At 43.4% G+C, this 22,859-nt stretch overlaps 1 protein-coding gene across 1 annotated transcript in view; it reads right to left on the bottom strand.

Annotated features, from left to right (window-relative positions):
- Positions 1 to 3,850: 3,850 nt before the first annotated feature.
- The window catches only part of PDE6D (phosphodiesterase 6D), a 43,916-nt gene continuing 24,907 nt past the window's right edge, over positions 3,851 to 22,859 (bottom strand). Inside the window, exons 2-5 of the mRNA XM_024201715.3 lie at positions 11,180 to 11,268; positions 7,557 to 7,682; positions 6,764 to 6,869; positions 3,851 to 4,451 (exon numbers count right to left, since the gene is read on the bottom strand). Of these exons, the coding sequence (XP_024057483.1) occupies positions 4,370 to 4,451; positions 6,764 to 6,869; positions 7,557 to 7,682; positions 11,180 to 11,268 (403 nt within the window). The 3' untranslated portion in view covers positions 3,851 to 4,369. The remainder of the gene's footprint in view (positions 4,452 to 6,763; positions 6,870 to 7,556; positions 7,683 to 11,179; positions 11,269 to 22,859) is intronic.

Below are 22,859 nucleotides of genomic sequence, written 5' to 3'. Positions count from 1 at the left end.
TGTTGTGAGCTATTTTCCATCGTACCACAAGAGGGCAGCAGTAACACACACAGCACAAAAACAGCTGGCTTTCAGTCGGTGCAAGGACACTGGGTTAATTGTCATTTTAATGCCCAGCCCAGACCGAAGGCAGAAGCATCATGGCGTGTGCAATTAAACGAGAATGCATCAGAACATGGGGAGTGCCAACGCCTGCATTTTCCAGAGAAACCTGGCTCGCAGCCGGCAGGGCACTGCTGACCTTGCTGTAGGTGAGGGTGCAGCCATTCCACACTTGACTGGAAAGGGGTGAAGAAGATTCCAGGCTGAAGCCTTTTCGAGCTCTGAAAGGGGGTCCCTGGGTGATAATGTGATAGAGCCTCGCCCCCAGCCTGGCATGACGTCCGACTCTCGGACCAGGAGGAGTTTAAGACCAGGCTTGTGCTTAGTGGCCATTTACTGATGGACAGCCCTCCCCATCACATCAACCCTCCAGCCCGACTGGCCTGCTTGCGAGCAGTCGCCGACCGCTTTGATTCCAAAGCTGAAGAGCTTACATTGCTCCCGGAAGGCAGGGATCTAGCTTCTGTCCGACGCTAGCAAAGGACCCAGCATCAAAATTCCTAATGACGCCAGTGGGACCTTTCCCTTTAACATGGCCATGCCCAGCCTAAACCAGGAAGACAGTTTTGCAGTATGAGTTGAAGCTCAAACTCAGCCTTTAGCGGAGAGGGAGTCGGCTTCCCCGAGAAGTGCTGCCCCTGAAACGCGGGTAGGCTTGAGGTAGCGTGGTATGCAGAGGGCTTGGACCACCACCACCTGTTGGTAGCTAAAGCACAGGTTTCAGTCGTGGGGCTCACAACCTTCCCCTTCCTATGTTGCTAAGTAGGAGGGGTCCTGGCTAGATGGACAGGGGGAAGAGGATGAGAACCCCTGTGCTAGAAGCTTGGCTCCAGGGCTGTCAATGAAGCATCCTTCACCAGCATTACACTCCCCTAGAAACCGTGCCATGCACACCGGTGCAAGTTAATTACATTACTCCGGTACCCCGAGTCCCCAGCCGAGATTGGGGCCCCATTGTGTTGGGTGCCATCTACCTGCCTAGTCCCTGCCCCAAAGAGCTTCACCAGGGCACGGCGCAGTACAGTGGCATAATCACTGCCTCAGGCAGGCGACAGAGTCACCTTGGTTAAGATGGAGAAGCTGAAGGCCTTATACATCCTGGGCAAGCTACTCCTAGGCAATTGCACCATACAGTACGCTGTATTGGCGGCAGTGCAGGCTTAGAGGGCGCCATGCTTGGCCAGCAGCCCTGTGCCGCTGGAGCCTTGTCTAATCAGCCTCTATTTCACACCGAACGAAACGCACCTCAGTTACAGAGAAACGAAGTCAAACCGTCAGGCCTACCTCCCCACCTCCTTGTCTTGCTGCATTTCCTGCGTGGGCGTCACGGAAACCTCGACCACAGGGACAGCTCACATGCAAGCGCATGCTAGCACCTGATGCCAGTGGGACGCTATTTAAAAGCTGCCATCATAGCAACAGGTTGGAACAGGGGCAATTCTCCACGGAGGTAATCACACATAAAGACTGTTTCAATAGGAGCAAGCATAGGCTCAAGAGTGTGAAGACGAATATCCCAGGTATTACAGGCCCCGCAAACTGAGAGGCTTTTTTAAAAATCATGTGCATTCCTATTTGATTAATCTGAAAAATGCTCCCTGCTACTAGGTTGTAGCTTGTCTTGTTGACAAGAAGCTGCCTCTGCAGCGTGTCACTGGCTAACTCTGCCTGAACTCCCAGCTGGAGGCATAGTGGTAAACATCACAATATAGCTCCATGTAAACACTGAAGTGGGCTAAACCTGTTTACAAGGAGGACAGTTGTAAGCAGCAGCGTGCTGTAATTTTACCTGGGATACGCGGGGTATTTTCGGTTTGAAAATGGGAGGCCGTGCTATAAAGCTGGGTAATTTACATGCGACTTACCTAGAGCCTTCGGACTCTGCTGGCTTTGGGGCATGTGTGCCTGAACTCGGACCCTGCACCAGGCTGCGAGCCTGCTTGGCACAGGCTTTACATTTCATTGGTTAAAGTGACTCTCCTTCCAATTTGCAAACTGCTACCAAATGGAGATTCCCACCCCCAACCCTGCACATATCCCCACCTCTCCTCTCCCAATCCCCCACTGCATGATTCTCGGGGCTTGTCTACACGGTGATTTCGTGTACAGCAAGCCAAAGTGTGAATCTACAGCGCAGAAGCATGTGGGTCATGTGGACCCAACTATCGCACACTGGCAGTTTCATAGTGTGCTTTGACATACTAGTGTTTCAAACAGTCGTGGTCCCCTCCTAAGGGATGGCCTAGTTGGGGAATGCTGCTGGGAATGCCCTGCCCCATAGGTCCAGCAGGCTCCAACACATTTGGAGGAAGCTGCTGCTGGGGATAATGCACTTTCTTCTCCCAGATTAACAATTTCAGGAGCTGAAATGATGCATTTCTCTTATTCCCTATCATTTTCTTATGAATCAGTCCCCATTCACAGGATGGTTTGACCTCACAATCCTCCTAGTTAAGTTCATCAATATCCACTAATCATAAAACTGCCAGTGATATCTGAGAGCAGAAACTGAAGGCACAGGCTGTGCAAGATTTAAGATTACTAAGGGAATGAAGATGGCTAATGATAAGAAATGTAACAAGAGCTGTGAGTGAGTGTATGTATGTTTGGAAAAGCCCTTTGCAGCAGAACTGTGGGGCGGTAGATAGGCCCACACTGAGGAGGAAGGAAGGCCCCAGAGAGGCCCAGTGTGTGGGGCAAGCCCTGCCCCTGTCAATCATGGATGGTAGAGAGGAGGCCTTTAAAAAGAAGGAAATGGCCGCAGACAGCTGTGGGGAAGATCACCCTGAGTAGGAAATGGATGGAGTGATTCCTTAGGCCACAGGTGGAGCTCCCAGCCAGAAGCTCTCCACCCAGACTCTACAGGGAATGCAGCAGATTCCCAGGGTAAGCCCCACAGAGAGAGCCCCATTCAGCCACCCAGCCAGGACTCCTTGAAAACTGCTATACAGACAGCCCTGAAGTAAGAAAGTACGGTTGGCCTCTTTCCCTTTCAGTTGGCTCTGGGAAGTTATTCTTGGGTGTGCTGGGACATTTAACTTCCTTTTGATCCCCATCAGAAGAGACTTAAGAAGGCCCACAAAGGGCAGGGTCCCCCTTGCAAGAAATAAGAAAGTGAGGCCTGTGTATAAGCCACCTAGTGGAAGTAACTGGCTGTGGCCAGGGTCTCCTGTAGCCTGGGAGAAAAGCTTAAGGCCACTCTCTTACACGCCCCCATATACCATCAAAGCTGGGCGCACATTAGCACTTGATGTTAGCCACTGTCGCCCAAACAGAGCCCCCAGTACAGCACTGCAGTCTCTAGTAAACTCAAGAAAGTGGTCATAGCTAACGCCTCTCTTCCTGGAGTTTGTGGACATGGTGGACTATGTTAAGTGCTAGTCTATTCAGTACAACCCCCATTTTCCAGATGGTTTTGGACATACCCAATGGAGTTTGGATAAACTAACGTCTGTGCATTGCTGCCCAGGGAACTAGTAAGCTTAGGTTAACCACTGGTTGAATGAACAGGGACAATCCTGGAGTGGGGAATCGGAAGGAAGCCCTGGTCATCAGCTATAGTTTTCACCTTATTTGGAGGAAGCCTTGAGGAGCAAAGAGTCCAGCAAGAACTTAGTATGGCAGCGCTGACAAGACCTTTGTTCTGCTGCCGTTGGCTTGCTGACAATGGGCTTGCAAGCTGCAGTCTGTCACTGAGTCACATTTTTAAAATAAGGGGGGAAAAACACAGCTGAAAGTGTTTCCATTCTTTGGACGGTACGAATGTTTTAATTCAGAAATTTGCTTTAATTACATTATGTAATATCAGAATATTTTACAAGTTTAGGGTATGAGAATGTATAGACCACTACACAGAAATCCAGAGAAAGCATAAAAACTAACCATGGGAAAGGAAAAGGTTAACTTAATCCAAAACAAAGTGCTGAGAGAAGGTGCAAGTGGAAATGAGTGATTACGTACCAAGATCCAGAGAAGTACAAAGGATGAAACTAACATAATTTACAGTGTTGGTTCTGCACAACCATTTTTTGCCCATTTTTACAGAGTCTTTATTTCCCCCCATCACTGAGCTGATGGTTGCGTCTCTCAGGGTTGGGTTTGGTCGGAGGGGAAAACCAAATAACTGATGGGCAAACGTCACAACCCCCGGTGAGCTGGTCCCCAGGCTCACACCTACAGGAAGTGTCTTCCACTGGATAGGCAAGGGGTTCTGCACCAAGAACTGTACGGAGGAAAACTAAAAACAGCCCCCAAAAGCCCCCTTATCTCAAACGTAGAAAAGTCTCACTCTGGAAGTGCTTACAAGGAGGTCATCATCGAAGAACTTGGTTTCTATAATAACGTTACCACTGTGGAGGAAAATTAAAAGGAAAGGAAGGAGATATTAGACAAAAGCAATTACAGAATACTGCTGCAAACCGTGCTCTTGCTGGCTTGAGCTAACTCCCTGTCCCCACAATACCCGCTGCCTTTTATTTAAGAATATTTATTGTAAGAATGGAATAATGCAAAGGGAAGCCGCACTGTGACCCGATGACATCAGCAACGGACTAGAATGGAGGGCTGTTCTTTACAAAGTGCTATCAGCCTTATTTTCCCCAGACAATGAGAGACTTGCCCACTGCATTCCTACAGAGAGCTGCTCCCCCGTGTAAAGATGAACAGTTTCTGTTCACTGGGTGGAATGTCACACTGGCTGTGTCACAGGGCAGAGCAGGGGAGGGGATGTATACGATACCCATGAATGATTAACTTCTGCACGATGTTTTTGAAGTCATGGGTAAAGTAGTAGCGTGGCTGGTCACCTTGTGTTACTCATTCTCTACTGGCGGACATGAAAAGCAGCCCCACACATCCTACTCTATTATTCCTCTCCAGGTCCCCATATGCCCTCTAGCACTGGGGGGACCTACCTCAACCAAGGATGTCATTCTCCCAAGAAATGCTTAAAAGCGAGTGCCTGTCCATGAGTGTCTTGTCTGAACCGCAGTGGAAAGATCTAGTGTCCCACGTGGAACATAGATTTGGGGTCTGACTGCACACTGTGCTGGTCCGAGGTGGTTGTATGTGTTCTGTATACTAAAGCAGAGGCATAATATACTAATGCTGGGTGTGCTGTAGAGTGAGAGATGCTGCTACTCATCGGCGTACCCAATGCAGTGAGGCGGTGATGGTCGGCAGGAGCTGAGATGCAGCTGCTCTGCCAGCCCCACTGGCAGGAGGAGGGGATCGAGTCTACTCACCCAACCCCAGAGAGGGTTGGGTTGTTTTCAGACCTGACCCAACACTTGAAGTCGGGTCCAGCTGGGTTTGGCTCAGGTCAGGTTTCAAGGCTCTAATTTTAGGAGGCCTTTGGAAAGTGGAATGGAGAACTGAGAGGCCTAGTAAGATTGGTGAATTTGGAACCTACAGAGAACTGGGGGCTGGAAAATGCTCATGTACCCTTGCCACCCTCAATAGGGCTCAGTCCTGAAAACTTTCTGCTTCCTGGGGTGGGGAGACTTGTGTCTCATCAAATGAGCTTTTGTCTTTATTTTGCAGTCTGGCTTCCCCGGTGCTCACTGGGAGCTGGGGTTGCTTGCAGTGCCCACAAAAAGGGCTCCCAGGTAGCACTGCTCTAACCACTTCACTTACTGTTCCCTCTTCAGAAGCTTTCCTCTTTCTGAAAAGCGCTGTCAAAGACTTTTGTGACATCAAAGATGGTGGCTTCAACCACAGCTCCCTCACTGTATGTCTAGTTTCCATCAGGGCAGGGAGGGAGCAAGGGGAAGTTTGAGAAGAAGGATCTTCTAGGAGCACACCAATCTTGGTGTGACCAGCTTCCCGCTATCTGCCTAAACTTGGCAAGATGATTCCGACATCCTCCTGTCTCTGCTGGCGACAGACAGAGAGAAATGTTTTGCCAGCACATATCTAGCCTGGGGACAGCTCCTATAGGGATGGTGGCCTTTTTCAGGGATTATTGCTTGCCAGGGTCTGCCTCTAGGCTTCTCTTCCCATCAAACCTCCCATTCAAAGTGATGCCCTGGTACTCACTAGCCTGATCCAAGTCCATGAATTGCTGATCTCCTCGGACGCCAACGTGTAAGGAGTCAATTAGAGGGCTTTCATTTTGTTCACGTGCTATTTTGCATAACTAAGCTATTTTATATCCAAAAGAGGATAAAATATTTGAAGCTTGGCAAAAGTATACAGTGTTAAAACAAGCACCAGAAGCCAACTTCAGGTCACAGAGGTCCCCTGGGTGACACCACCTGAATAATGCCTGCAGGGATCTCAGAGCAAGAACCAATCAGTGACAGCTGGCTTTATGGGAATGCACTGAGTCGCTGCTTAGCCTGGATGTTGAGTGCATTAGAACAGAATTTTTAAAACTCCTTCACAGTCACCTTTAAAGGCAGCTCCAGTATTTAACATAGAATCAATTCCAGTTTCTCAAAAGTCTTAGCAGCTCTGTTAAAGCAAATTAGGCCTATGGGAAAGAGGAAAATGGGGAAGTCCCTCAAGAGCTGGCAGTATGAAACGTGACAAAGTCAGTATCAACTCCCCTCCTCTTTCACATTTTGAACAATCCTCCAATTTTACTCATCTGCACCCACGGAAATGCCAAGCACTGCTTCCCCCCCAGCGCGCTCAGATTCTCTAACCCCAAGCAACTCACGTTAAAACATTAGCTGGCATCATCTGTGATTCTGGCGCTGCCTCTATCAAGGACTGCCAAGTGTTTGTGGAGTTAGGGATCACAAAGCCGAATTCAAAGAACCATTCTGTGAAGTGAAAAAGAGATCCAAAAGCTTTTTAAGAAAACCACATTGGTCCTATTGCTCTTTACTGGACTGCACACCCAACTCCTAAAGCTGTTAGTAACTGACACACCTCATGCTCTGCCAGCAGTTTGTATGTAAATTCAGAGGGAAATGCTATGTAAAAACTAGGATTGTACAACTCAACCTGCACTAAACATCCTTCCTGCCTCCACTATGCCCTTGAGGAGCAGATCAGAAGAGCAACGGCACAGTCATGCCACTTTTCTTGTGATTAACTCAGCAGACATTGGGCCAAGTTAGATTTCTTTAGAGTGTTCTAAATCCTCCCCCTCTTCAAAAACTTTCCCATGTAAGGACAGCTCAAAGTAGGGGCATAATTAATAAAACAAGGCAGCGAGGTTCGGTACTCTTATACCCCCTAGATTAAGTGTAATATTACAACAAGGCATACTAGATCTTGCTGTTACAAGGTCACAGGTACAAGTCGTGCTTGCATAAGGGTTAATACGCTTATGAAATGGTCACTTTAATGCTCTGGCCCATTAGGTCTGACTAGCACTCCACCTCCACATTACTCTTAAAAATTAAAACAATGTTCAGCCCATCTCATTACCCTCAATCCCAGCCATTTTACAAAGTATCAGTTCACCACATTCTAGTACAGCTGTCCACAGAATGGAGCGATACCTTCTAGACACTGCCCTTTGAAATAAACTTTCTGTTCCAGTCGGAATTTTTCCATTTGTTCTGCTGAGGAGAAGTTTAGCTCCCGAGAGACGGCTTTGCATTTCAGGATTTTCTTAGGAACTCGAGCTGTGGAAGTAAATCAGACAACCATTACTCTGACAAATAATAAAACAAACCCTGCGCTATTATGCTACCCTCTGAAATGCTAACCCAATGCAGAGGCTCTGAGCACAGTTCAGGCCAAAAAGGCAACTAAAAATACGAGTCCCATTTTACAGACGTGGACACTAAGGCACAGATAGCTTTAACCTAATCCCTTGCCTGGAATCTCACAGCAAGACTGTGGCAGAGCCAGAAAAATACCCAGGTCTCTTGACTCCTCATTCCTGGTAATGTACTACTGAAGCCACGTTACCTCAGGCTAAAATGTGACCTGCAACATTACAAATTACTTTAGAAAATGTGCTAAACGTGGCAAGTAGGCAGAGGGCTACTCTGCACATTAAATAGTACCCTTTCCCCCTTCAGCTCTCCTTTTCAGGCTCTGTATCCTGATCAAACCCCAAACTGCCATTTCCCAACCCAGCAAGTGCTTTTCTGGAGATTTCACATGGACCCTGGGAGCCATTCTGTAAGTGCACAGGAAGTGTCTGGTTCCCAAAATACCTACCCCAGGACAATAAAACTGTACATTTTTAGAGACAAAATGGATCTGGCATGCCCATGTGGGTATGACACTGCCAGCAAATGGCAAACTGTAGCTGATTTTGTAAGATCTGTAGGGGAAGAAGAGGAAGTCTGGGAGCATCAGTTATTGTGCTGAAATGTCACAGTAACAAGGAAAAAGGGCATATTCAGTACACTGACATGCTACCAAGCCCTTCACTCTTAAGTGGTGTGATTATATATCCTTACAGTGTACTAGAAAGTGTTTTCATGCAAATTTCTATTTTATGAGCAGAACTGCTCCTAAACAGAAAGCCTATCAAAATGTCCACGAGCAGACGGCAAGCTGCTGTTTAATAACAGGAAAAGCCCATCAAACCCATCTAATGTACAATAGTTTAATGGCCTGGGACTTTGATACGATGCTGATCTAGAGAGCTACAGGGGATCATGATACAAGCTACCACTTTGTCCCAGGGAGGAGCACCGATCCCATGATTTAAAAAACAGAGCCACAATGGAGCTGCTTGAAGTTTTACCCCCCTAATCCACTAATAGTTTTAAGCTATTTTCATTGCCTAACACCAACATCCACCTCTGTTCCTCACAAGTCCACACTGCAGCCGATTGTGAATATGGCCTGCCCATTTGATGATATAGTACCTCATTAAACCATTGTGCATTGTATTTATTTGGGTCTTAAGACATATGGTGTTTTGCTGTTAATGACTGTAAATGTCTTAAAATTACTCAATCTGTATTTTGCACAACTGACCTTTGGAATCTTTTGCTATAGATCTGACTCTTTATGTTCACCAGGACCAGACTGTGACTTGCTATGACAAAACAACAGCTGTAATAATATTAGTACTACACACTTCTGACACAGGATAGTCTGAAAGACATTGGAGACACTGTTTTAATTAAGTCCCAGTTTACCTGTGAAGTAGGCAAATATTATCGTGGTTTTATACAACGGGGAAATCTAAGGTGCAGAGAGGCGATAGGACTTGCCCAAGTGACACAGCTGGGAATAGCACTCACGAGTCCCAACCTTCTCTTCTATCCACAAGAAAAAACACTCCACCCTGTAGTCTCCAGACCTACACAGAGCCAGGAAAGTGTAACAGTCTGTCTAGATACAGTGAAGGAAGAAGATTCAGAAGCTACCAGTGCCTCTGGGGAGAAGTTGTAAGAGGAAGTCAGAGAACAATGGGAACAAATGCCTCAGGATTTACATTTTCTGCTTCCTGCACCCATGTCTTACTCCTCCCTCGGCTGCTATTAGCTACTCTCGTCTCTTTCGTGCCCCTTTCTTGCCTTCACACAATATTACACAGTGGCAAAGCAGCACTACCCCATAGTTTAAGCAATGAAGCACCAGGCTGCAGAATTACCTTATTTTTTTTAAATCTGTGTCTCAATTATTTTACTACAGTTGTATTTAAAATTGCTGGAACCTTTCCCTTCACAGCAGACATCTGAATAAACCCTGTTCTACAGAGTTCTGATGTATTGTTAAATATTTCCTTGGTTTCAGAACCAGGCCCATGTGTTCAGTTGTGTTTGTAATGATGGCATTTCCAGTTTTTTGCTAGGTGTGCGATACTAGCAGAGTATGTCACTAGGTATGTTAACAGGACTGCAGCTATTTGCTGCTAAAAAGCACTGGAGTGAGACCAGGAGAGACTTGTCAGGCCCAAGTGGATGAGCTCAGAAGAGGCCAGATTAATGTTTTAACACAGTGCTTCTCTTATCTAACTCTGCATTTCAATTCAGACTCTCAACCTTCCCATTACAGCTTCAGGCCTCTCTTGAGCAGAGACTGTCATGCCCAACTGTGCACTGTTTGTGTGAAGTGGAAGAGTGTCCATGGGGGACCTGATTAGGAGTAGCAAGTCCATTTCATTTGTGACCCAATCTAGCTTTGAAACCAAATCTCTGTAGCTGAAAGACAAGAATTAACCCTGTGTCCTACCCAGTCCTGTACTGCATTAAACAGCTCCAATTTTCCATCCCCTCTACCCTGACAGCGTTACTACTTAAACAAAATCATTACAAAGGAATAATGTAAGAGTTGGATCCTGCTGCCACTCTCTGGTGCCACGTGCCTGCTGCCCTTGCATGATAGGAGATTTTATAATTCACAGGGAGATGAATGCCCTAGAATCACCAAGCAGGATTCAGCCCTTGTCATTTAAGCAAAAATTCATAAGTAACGCTGAAGTAAACGGATGACCAAGGTCACTCCACTCTTCATAGACCATTTGCATGGTGCTCACATTATCAGAAAAGCCTTGTGTGTGAATTCGCTGAGGCCATGCTGTTCTATACATAGCCAGTGTGACAAACAGTCTATATTGCGGTAAGCCTGCTTTCAATTACTATCCCTTTCCGACACGTTTCCACACTAGCATGGGATATTAGATATCAAAGCAGAGTAATGGACAATGGAATACTTTGCTAGGCCTCTAGGAACAGATACCAAAGGCAGAAAGGGAAGAGAAGCCACAGACAGAAGTGGAGAGCACAGAAGTGTCCCATTTCCACTTCAGCATTAAATTCTCCCAATGCTTTGGAGAAAGTAAGTAATGGTCAAGTTGACAGAGGGCCAACAGTATGCACGTTTCCCCATATAGCTCTCCCACTGTGCCTCAGCCATGATCAATATGACTACTAGCCCAGTCCTAGTCACACTGTGTGGTAAGCCTTATTTTTTTTTAATGGATGAAGAGGAAAAGTGTGACAATCAGGTGTGCAGAAGTAAATTAACCCATTGAGCTCCTTGTATTCAGTCTTAACATCTCTCCTTTGCCTGCAGCTGACCCACCTGCTCCTTGTGCTGTAGAATCAAAGTCCAAGCAAACGGTCTATCCTTCAAAAGCGGCGCCATGCTGACTGCAGTCAGGCCCCGTAGATACGGTATTACCCAACCCAACAGGGAGGCCATACCTTACCTTCATGCTCCACTCCAGGTACAGACAGATCTTCTGTTCCTTGCCAGAGGATTTTCCCCGTCTCTGCATCCCGAAGGTTCATCCAATTTCTGATTGGGAGGTGATTAAGGAAAACGAACTGTGCTTTTAGACTCTGTGCCCATCAGTCTTTGCCTAGCACTGAAATAGGCTACTCGGAATTAAGCAGGAGTTATACTAAAACCTTACTTTGACATGCCATGTATTTGGAGCTACGGCATCAAGGAGGGGTGACGTCCTTCTCATGGTTTAAAAACAAACCAACATTAGACCAGAGTCAACAAGCAAAGGGCATCCACTCCTTAAGTTTTTCCTTAAAACTGATGCTCTTTGGCCTGGTTGACTATATTCTACTTATGTCTATTGGATCAGGCAGACATCACCGTACTGCAGGGAAGCAAGCACCAGCATTAGCATCTATAGCAGATAATTCTATAATACAATTCCTCATCACCATTCCCCCACCTCTCAAGAGGAATGGGAAAAGGAGAAACATAAGAGAAACACACCCCACATGTCACTAGAGAAAGAATGTTGGATCAATTTTCCTGATCTGCAGAGTGGGGTAAAGAGCGTTGTTCTAACATTTTTGGCACAAGTAACTCTCATATTAACCGAAATTCTCTAAGAACCGCACAGCCCTGGTGGAGTTTCCCTGAAAAACAAGAGCTAAACACACCTAGTAAGAGTGAGTAGGCGGTAAGTTTGTAAGTGTTATGTACCAGACTTCTAATGGTATGGATTGATGTAATACTCATGAAAGTTATATAGGAGTGTGGAATACAGACACTTTCAAAGGCACAAATAGCAATTAACCTAAGTGTCATTTGTGCTGTTGAAAAGCTTTCCCATAGCGTATGCTGTGCACACACCCATGCTCTGGAATTGGGAATCTGCAAAGCCATTTTGGATAGTCAATATTGTATACCCTGATGAATAGGGTTATAGCCTTCAAAAAGGCTGAAGCAGACTTGCCATATTCCCAAAACCACAGTCCCTGCTGCCACAGCTGATCATAGGGGCACTTATGAAGTCACCAGCATTTACATGCTGAAGTACTGGCGCATAGCAGGACCTCTGCCCTTTATAAGATAGCTGCAGCGTGAACCTGTGGAAAAACAGGAGAAAATGCCATTATGACTTTTGCAGCATCCTCTCTAGGTACTGGTTAGTGTATGTCAGTGTCCATTATGCACTTGGCACTTTCCAGGCATCCCCTGCCATGCAAAGCTTGCGTTCTAAGACAGCGGTTTGGGGAAAGAATAATAATTAATCAGGTTATTTATACAAGTCAAAGCTATTCACTGGAGCAGCACAGCAGAGCTGGGTCTTTAGGAGCGAGCCAGAGGGGGCCTTGTGGATGAACTCAGAGGTTATGCTAAGTACAAAGGCCTGCCTGGAAGAAGGTGATTGTGCGAGGAGCTGACAAACTGGCAGATGAGGGTGGGAAAAATTGGAGGAGAGTTGGGCTGGGGGGGGCAACGTGAAGCTTGACAAGGGAGGATAAGTAGGGTCGGGCAGAGTTACATGCATGTATTTATTTCAGTTTCTAATGTATTTAATCTCTAGGCAGACTCACAAAACTCTTAATCTCTATATTGCTTAGTGCCAGTACTGAAAGTACTCAAGGTGTTTCTGGAGCCTGGGGGAGAAAACACATGCTTTAGCAGCTTTTATTTTACTTAGTGATGTTTGTTTGTTTGAAAATTGTGAATGTGGAGGAGGGATGAAATTGGGTTAACATTTCTAATAATTTTTAAATATAAAACTTCCAACAGACAACCGTAAACAGAGCTAGAGAAGAGAGATTTGCTTAGATAGTTGTGTGCAATCCAGACACCTATAAACCAGAGGATCACCATGAATGACACCATACTCCTCTATTTTAAGTTATTTCTATGACCCAATTACCACAGTATCTGAGCATCTCACAAGCTTTAACGTAGTTATCTTTACAACACACCTGTGAGGTAGGGGGGTGCAGATTTTTAAAGGTATTTAGGCTGTTGCTCCACTCAGCATTGCAAAGCCTATGTGACTTAGGAGCCTAATTTTATTTTCACAACAGAGTTACGCACTTGAAAGAAAATCCTGAGTGGAACAACTATAGCCTCATAACTCAATTACTGGCACGAACACAACAGATGGATGAATGTGACATTATTACTCTAAGCACAGGGTTATGGGGCTGTACTGACCTTCTATTTCTAGTCAGTAAAAATACACTGTAGGCATAAAGGACAGAGGTTGACAGTCTAAAAAAGATTTCTCTCTAGTTGAAATCCAAAGTAACTGGTCATGTAAATTATGCCTGCATATTGGACACTGCAATCTATTTTGACATTAAAGGTGTTAGACTTCCAGGCTGTGTCCTTGTCAAATTTTGTTCTATATTGATGTTCCAGTGTCATGGGAAAGCTGTGTGCGATTGTCTCCTCTGTGCTTTGTATTCCGTCAACTTAAAGATCAATTAGGAGTAAAAAGCTTAACACTAGATCCTGGCTGTCCTGAGTTTGTAGGTCAGCAATTCATGCAATAATTCCTAGCAGATACCTTGTATTTCAAAAATCTAGGCTTAAATTGCAGTACCAAATGAATGCGGCTAAAGAACTCCTAGCCATGATGGATTTATGTGTAAACTCGGCACAAGCTCTTGTAGACGTCTATGAATGAAAAAATAAATTTAAAAATCAACCTGGCCATAGTTACGAACGCAAAACAGGGTTTAAAAAAACCCCTAAACAAACGAATGGCACCAGCTACCCTTTATACACTCAAGCATATTTTAACAGACCATAATACACTAGCCATTTTACAATTTCCCCCCCCAAGAAGCTAAGCATTATTAAAAAGGAAAAATAATCTATCTTCACATACATACAAAAGATCATCTTGAACTGGACAAAGTCCCTCAAATTCAGATTTTTAATTAAAATTTTGTATTTTTCTTGAACAATCACCAGAGAAATGGGAAAATTGTTTCCTAACTCAAAATTTTAGTTCATTTACAGAGATGACTCTAATGGGCTAAAAGGCACTGGTTAGGGAATACCCAGCAAAGCAGCAGCTACACTGCTGACCTAGTTAGGAGCTTATCGTACTATTTCTGTCATCTTGCATGGAAAGCTTGGTACTAGGACATGCCCCATAGTGAAGAAAATGGAGGCCATGAACCAAACCCACATGTGCTGTTATCTCCTAATGTGTTTAATTGGTTTAAGATTCTTTCATCCCAGCAGGAGAGATATAGTTACTAAAAATAAAAACGCTCCATCTTCTGAACAGCAGTTGGGACTTGCAGGCAGGATCAGGAGGGCATTTGAAGTATCATTAAGTAGAAAAAGTACATTAATATGGGTTTAACACAATCATTCTTCTTGAAGAAAGCCTGTCTCAGAAGTTTGAGAAGGAAACTTGAAGGTGCAAGTTAAAGAGAAGATACAGCCCAGTGAATTATGGCCTCATGAAGCTTAGACAACAAGGAGTAACAATAGTGTATCTGTAATCTGGTTTCTACATGCAACATCAAAAAGCATAAGATCCCTTACCAACACTGAGTTTTCATGCTTCTGTTATTTCCTATGGGATTTAAGACTCAATATGTCAAAGCACCTTCAATCCTGGAGGCAGGGAACGATTAGGCAGAACAGCAGACGGGAGAACTGTTGATCTATTTATATTCCACCACCTACCAGGTCAGCAAAGTCTTATATAAAAGCTGGAATTTAACTTGCTTTATAGACACTTGACAAATTAGCTTCCTTACAGACATACTTTGCTCAACCTGATAAAGAGAAATAAGATGTGCATTTCCAAACGCAAGTTATGTTGTCTTGACCATCTCTGATCTATCAAGAGGAATGTTTCTTTTTATTTTTGTATCTGTCAAAGACACCATTTTTCTTCACAAAGTCAGGATGTACTGATTCCTATTTAGACCTGGCATGGCATCCTGCTAATTAAGGATGGCATTGAAGGAGGAAGAATTCAGGAGGAATGATTCATTTATAGTAGGATGTGGCGAAAGAAACCATGCCTCTATCTACCTTGCTATTGTTTGTACCCTATAATATTTTCCTCCAGTGCACCTTTAACTCTATTTTGACTACCTCAAAGGCTGTGGCAGCCAAATTGCTGTCATGTCTTCCATGAATGCCTAGGTCTTTTAGTTTCAGCCTGTGCCATCTTGACTGTTCTTGACCCTCTAGGAATTTTTGTACCCTTCATTATCTTTCATAATGAAAGAACCTAGTTTTTGTAACCACTTTTTGCAGGTAATCTTTCATCCTCTTCCCCAGCTTCTCATTATCAATACGATATAGCATTCAAAAGCTGTGCACAACACATCAGGTATGATCAGGGTGTCAACAAGTACACAGAAATAAGGAGTATCCTAGAGAATAGTTGACAAAATAGAGTGTGAAGCCAAAATGCTTCTACATTAGATTTGTGTAAGCAACCCCCTTCCCCAAAAACAAGCTTGTGTTCTAAACCACCTAACTCGATTTTATCATGTTGCCTACAGTAGAAAGTATAAACAACCAGATATTCATGGCATGGATCAGCATATTAGTTTAGAGGACAACAGTTCAGTTCCGTAGTAAATAGGAATGTTTAGTAGCCTATTTATATCAGATATAGATTTACCAGGTAGAACATTTTTATACTAGATTTTTCCTTTATAGCATTTGATTTTTAAGTAGGTAGCCCTTTGGGGCTTAGAAACACAGGAGATGGTCTGAAGGCTATTGGATTAAAGATTAGTGCACCCAAATGGCCTGAGGCTTTCCCTCCATTCCAGTCACTCACCCTGTAACCTCTCCAGTGCACCTGCTGTTACAGCCCCTAGGCCGCAGTTCAGCAAAGTACTTAAGGTACGTCCTACCCTGCAACAGGAGATGTGAGTGCAGCATGTCTAGATACACCCATGGTATTTTTGATCTAACTAGCCTGAATAACAATAGCAGTGAAGCCACAGCAGCATGGGTGTACAAGCCCGTCCAGGACCCTGGTTATGTACTCTAGTGGCTAGCCCACGCTGGCGCCTGTGCTGCCATGGCTTCACTGTTATTGCTGTTGGAGCTAGCTAAATTAAAGCTAATTCGGCCATCTCCACACACGCTGCAGTCACACCTCCAATTGCACTGCCGACATACCCTTAAGTTGTATCACGGCCATAAAGTCCACTCTGCTTGTACATAAAAGAACACTGATGTCTTGAAGGTTTTATAAGCAGTAGCTACAGGCTCTGGCAGTGTGTGTATGGAACAGGACCTTCTTCATAGTCAAAGACTAAAATTCAGTGTAAAACCATATTTGAAGGAACTGGAAGAACGTGAATTCTTTTGTCCATACAGTTTGTCTGGTAATAAGTGCTGCAACAGATACACAAACTGATAGCTATTGCTCACATGTTATCATAACCTTTGGGTATTTAAGGAATCCACAGAACACTGTCACCTCCACTTACTACCAGGCAACATCATGCTCTCTGGGCTTCAGATTAACAAAAAAGGATGTTTGTATATGCATTACAAGTGTACATAGCATTTTAAACTCCGCTGTTATAAAGCCAGTTTTTGTAAGGGGTGAAGGACAAGCAGTAAGTCTTTAAGACAACAATCACTGCACTCATCCAAGGTACTATAAACCATAGAGGTGATCTATTAAATCCCTAAATGGGAAGAAACCAATTAGGCCTTCACAGCACCTCTGACGTACTCTAGTATTAGCTGTGAAGGAAGCTGCTCTTAAGCTTCCTGTACAGAACAAATCAATTGTGCAACTGCAGTCAGAGAGACCCAAATATTAACATGAACCATAAGATAGGATACCGCAGAAATCCTCCCCCAACCAACAGTCATTTCACAGTAATTAGGTAATCAAGGGGATATATTTAACAGCTCGCGGCAACGAAACAAAATCCTAGAGTGCGTGTCACATTTTAACCAATACCAACTGCTTAGTATCGTTCCTACTATTTTTCTTGTCTTTGTTTTTACATATCCCCTTATATCATTACCAGTAGTTGCTAAGTATATGATCTCATGTTCGCCACAACATGCTTTCATCTTACGTCATACAATCCTCAATTCAGCTGGAGAGTTCTTGGACTGCACTTGGTAAAACACCAACTGATATTACTGAAATAATAAGTCAACACTACATAGGTTCAGTTTAATAGAATACTGTGTTAACAGTAACCACTTAAAAGTAATATAGAAGTTAATATAGCTGCTTTATCTCTACTGTAAAGCAAAATCCAGGTCAGATTTTACCACCCTACTATGCAGGAAGTCTGGTCTTGTGGTTAAAGCACAGGACTAGGACACAGGCGCAGTAAATTATATTCATGGCTCTGTCGCACATTTCCTGTGTGACCTCAGACAAGTCACTTACACCTTGTGTCAGATCACCATCTGTAGGGCCTCAATGAGTTACTTCCCTACCAAGGGAATGTTGCAAGGATAAATCCACTAATATTTTTGTGGTGCTTGGGTATTATGGAGACCATAGAAAACTATAATACCTAAAAGCCAACACAGGGTAACTTGTAATCAGTTCAGTTGCAAAGTGCCACACAAGCTGTAAAAAATACAGAAGCCATCTACTTGGCATATTTTGTTAATGCAGTAAAATCATGTCTAGCTTCTGCCAGTAAGGAATTAGAGTGCCAGGGCTTAACTGGTGTAACAGCTGTGTCCAACATACAACCTAGGATTCCAGCAAAGGATTCCAACTATCATTCACCATTTTTACAGCTAAAACGACAGAATCAGCAATCCTGTTGATGTCAACTAATGGAATTTGGGCATGGAGCCAACTTTTGGTTTTCCCTAATTTTCCTTCTAGTCAGTTCTACTGTCTGAAAAAATTCATAGTTAAATCTTTCCAAGCTACTGGGAAACAGTAAATATTTCATATTTGGTCAGAATTTGGGACACCTGCAATACCACATTTATACTGCAGACTAAGAACTCTTAAGCCATGAAAAGGGGATGGGCGTTTAAAGGTTGTGGGGGAGATCATTTTTAAGCCACTTCCAGGTACTGTATATTGTAAAATAGGCCAAGCTTCAGTTTCACTAGCTTTTTCTCTTCTCCATAAGCTGAATGGGGAACAAGTTTTGGAAGGATTGGGCTTTTGAGGCAAGAAGGATTGGGCTTTTGAGGCAAGAGTTACATACCAAATGAGGAGAAGCTAAAGGTCATCAAGTTATTGTGTTTATGGGGCACTAAGCAAACAAAATAAATTCCATGGGGCTCAGTATCACAGCTTGAAAAACTTAGTTAAAGGAGAAACAAGATGACATTGTTTTAATATATTTACTTACCTGTCTGAATGAAACTAAGTTGGCATCTCAGAGGCTAACCCTCTTGCATTATTATTTTGTGGAAAGTTTTAAACAAATTCCAGGCCTCAGCAATTTTAGTCACTACCAAGCAGTAGAAAATAATCTTGGCATCTGCAAACGGCCTTTGATTTCTTCAGACAAAAGCAACAATTTGTGACATCCCTTGGTAGTTCTTCTCTGCAGCTGATGAGAAGGCTTTCTTGTTATCAGTATGTACCAGCAAAAGTTCAGCCAACTAACAGTCCCAACAGAGCAAGAGGTGCTGTGCACTTCTGCTGTAAACACTTCTAAGCCCAATCTAAAAAGACTCCAGAGTTGAGCATTTGAATTGCCATGCAAGAAAAACGAAAATGAAAAATACAAAACACTTGTGGTTTATGGTTATAACTATTGTTTAAAGGGAGAATAAATTATCATACCAAACTCCCACAAAAATCTTTAGCTTACAGCAGGTGCTAGTGACAGATGGAGCCAGTTGCCTTGTATAGCAGCTCTGAGGAAATGGTTTGTTCGCTACTATTAGGAATTTGTTTTGTTCCCATGAGAAACAGACATAGTAAAAGTGGTTCATGGAACCAGACTACAGTGCCAGGGAATAAAAACAAGATGAAACAATACAGTCCTTTTATGTTGGCTTTCCGGTGCCTATGTTTGTTAGGTTTCTTTCTGTGGCTCTTGTGAACTGGTGTGCCAGAATTTTTTTGTGCCAGTCCCCCAGCAGGAAAAGTTGCAAGTGATCACATCCGGACATCACTGTATTCTAGCCAGTAAAACAATTATTAGTTTAGAAAAACCCAACGTTGTTTACAGGACCATTACAGAAGCATAAATTGCATGAACGAAATGACTTTCTCTTTTTAATTTGACAATATGCAATTCCTGCCCATCCTGCCTACATTTAAATTGATCTTTATAATTAGCATGCCAGAAAAGCTTCAACTCATGCTAAGAAACCTTTGAATATGACCATAATTAATGTAGTTAATAATGCTCTGAAGTTTGCAGAAACAGCAGGGGAGTCAATGGGAGTGATGTGTGCATCCAAGGGAAGAACTTGGCCTTTAAAATCCAGAGGACTTGATCAGAACATAATTTTAAAGTGTAAGAACAGCTATAGGAACAGAAGTGAATGCCGCTACAGAGCAAACTAATGGATAATAAGTATACACGAGTAATTGAAAAGCCAATTGAAGCACAAAACACTGGGATTGCCTCAAAATAAAAAGACAAATGGAAGATCTTCCTTCACATGAAAAAGATTCCAGAGACCCTCCCCATAGATTTAGTGGATGAGCTCTATCTATATATGCCAGAGTATTTTGAGAAACCATTCCCATTCCAACAGATATCATAGTGAAGGGCTTGATGTAAGAACCCCATCTGAAGAGAGAACCCCTGGCAAGTCAAATCACGTTCAGATGGAAAATTATTTTAAATAGACGTTTAAAAATCCCAAGAAGTTCTGAGACAAATTGTGTGTTAGATTCTGCACCGCTGCTCCTTCATTTAAGTACACCTATCTGTCTCCTGAAATCTAGCACACAGTTTGGTGCAGTAGCACAGATTGCTGCTATCATGCTACAGAGCTGGTGCCAGTGGCTTTCTTCACGTCATGTTTCTCTTGCTTTTGGTGGTTTCCATTCACTAATTTTTTTTTAAAGGAGGTGGGGGGTTGGATTTTTGATTCATTGCCAAGCATCACTAGAAAAAGAGTGGAGAGCACAAAGGGAAAGAAATAGGATGACTGGTTTCCAGAATGTGACATTATTGGATTAAAATATGACCATACAAATCATTATTGCTACCACTGTTATATAATTGCAACGAATCTTATACAAAGTGGTCAAGTAAGGGGTCAATAGAAAGGGTTAAGCAGCTTGCAGACTAATTGACCCAGATTCAACCTTTAGGGACATATTGATAGATAATGTTTGTGTTTGTTTACATATATATTGTTAGAGATTAACAATGTAAAGAAACGGTGCCTGTCTATGCTGTATTTTGTTAATTCAGAGTGTGATGTTATTGACATAAACTGTGACAGTATAGATCATTGTTGCAACCAAGGTGTGACATTATTGACATAAACTGTGATTGTCTAGATCATTGTTGCAACCAGGGTCCTATGGTTGCACCAGTTCTTATACAGAGGAGGCCAAGTGGGGTGTCTAAGGAAAGGTTGTAGTTTGCTGGTTATGATTATGCTGTCTGTATGTGTGTATCATTTTTGTATTTGAAGTTATGAATATTGGCTATGTACTTGTTTGATTCTAAGTAGCTTCAGTGAAGCATTTGGTCAGCTTCTTAAGAAAGGACTATTCTCAGTAAGTGTCCGATCAAGAAACACTTAAATGACAATGGACTTTGGGAGACGCCAATCCACATCTGAGCTTTCCTAGGAACGTTCAAACTAACATGTAAACAATGGCATCAGCCTGCAAAAAGCTGAATCATCCATACACATGTGACTTCCCCAGGTGCTACAGACTCCATCTTGTTGTTGTGATTTTGCACAGGAGAACAAATGGGTTTCCGCACACAAGAGAGAAAATATAAGAGGTCTTGGAAACGCCTCCATTTTGTCTTCAGCTGGCTCAAAAGATAGTCTCTCCACCCCAAAGAGATGCCTGAACTGGAACAAAAGACAGTAACTACGGGGGTGTGAGTGACTGCTGGACCCCGACTAAGAAGGAGTCTAGTCTGTGAAAGAAGCTTATTGGAGCATCTCTGAGGGTGAGATTTACCTGCATTTAGTCTCCTACTGTATTAGGCTTAGACTTGCATGTTTTTGTTTTATTTTGCTTGGTATTTTACTTTGTTCTGTCTGTTATTACTTGAAACCACTTAAATCCTACTTTTTATACTTAATACAATCACTTTTTGCTTATTACTTGACCCAGAGTAAGTAATTAATTCCTGGGGGAGCAAACAGCTGTGCATATCTCTCTATCAGTGTTATAAAGGGCGAACAATTTTATGAGTTTACCCTGTATACGCTTTATACAGAGTAAAACGGATTTATTTGGGGTTTGGAGCCCATTGGGAACTGGGTATCTGGGTGCTGGAGACAGGAGCACTTCTCAAGCTGTTTTCAGTTTAGCCTGCAACTTTGGGGGGACGTGGTTCAGACCTGGGTCTGTGTTTGCAGCAGGCTAGCGTGTCTGGCTCAACAAGACAGGGTACTGAAGTCCTAAGCTGCCAGGGAAAACGGGCTCAGAGGTAGTCTCAGCACATCAGGTAGCAGTCCCAAGGGGGATTCTGTGACCCAACCAGTCACACAGAGATCAAAAGGAAATATTAACATGTAAACAAACTGTAAACAGTGATATCACTGTATTCATCTCTTTGAAATGTATAGCAAATCACCTGCGAATGGTGGAAAACACCACCAATTGCCTTATGTTAATCCCTGTAGCTAATTACCGGTGATGCTTAGGAAATAGGTCTACTTCAAAGTCTCCATGATTGCCTATTGTTCGGACTCCGAGCTATCAAAAGAAGTCCTGGAACTGTATAAAAGCCCTTGGGTCCTGATCCTTTTTATCTCAGATCTGCTTGATGCTTCATGCAGGGGAAACCTAAGTCCTAAAAGTGGGATCTCCAGCCCTATCTGGATCACCCTGAATATGAACATTGGACTATAACCTAGGGACTAATTCTGAAAGAACTCTTTGCAACTACAAAGCTCACCATCTCTACTATGAATCTGATCTCAGAACTGCATTCACGTCTGTATGTATACTGATCTTTTAACCAATACCCTGTCTCTTCTTTTTTAATAGATTTTAGTTTAGTTGTTAAGAATTGGCTGCGAGCGTGTATTTGAGTAAGATCTGGAATATCCATTAACCTGGGAGGGAATGTGTCCGATCCTTTGGGATTGGTAGAACTTTCTTATATGATGAATAAGATTTTCAGTAATCCTCATCATATTTGACTTGGGTGTCTGGGCGGAGGCCTAAGGCTGGGTTGCTTTAAGGGAACTGTGTTGTTGGCTTCTGGGTAACCAGTAAGGTATTATAGAAGCTTTTTTGTGCTGGTTTGGTAAATCTAAGTATTGGAATATCCACCGGCTTTGGAGATTGTCTGCCCCACTCTTTGCTGTTCACCCTAATTGAGTAACTACAGCCTGGCTCCCTGGGACTCCAGTCACACAGAATAAGAATTATTTTTCACTTGGTCTAAAGTGGCACATAAGCAGAACAAAATGTGACTTGTCAGCGCCAACAGTAGCAAAATGTTTCTAACTAGAAAAGTGAGCAAACCCTACCAAGCACATCCATAACCTAGTATTCTTGTATTCACACA

Source organism: Terrapene carolina, unplaced genomic scaffold (genome assembly GCF_002925995.2).
Source record: "Terrapene carolina triunguis isolate 2854851 unplaced genomic scaffold, T_m_triunguis-2.0 Scaffold88, whole genome shotgun sequence".
Lineage (NCBI taxonomy): Eukaryota > Metazoa > Chordata > Testudines > Emydidae > Terrapene > Terrapene triunguis.
This window is presented reverse-complemented; position numbering and strand designations above follow the sequence as displayed.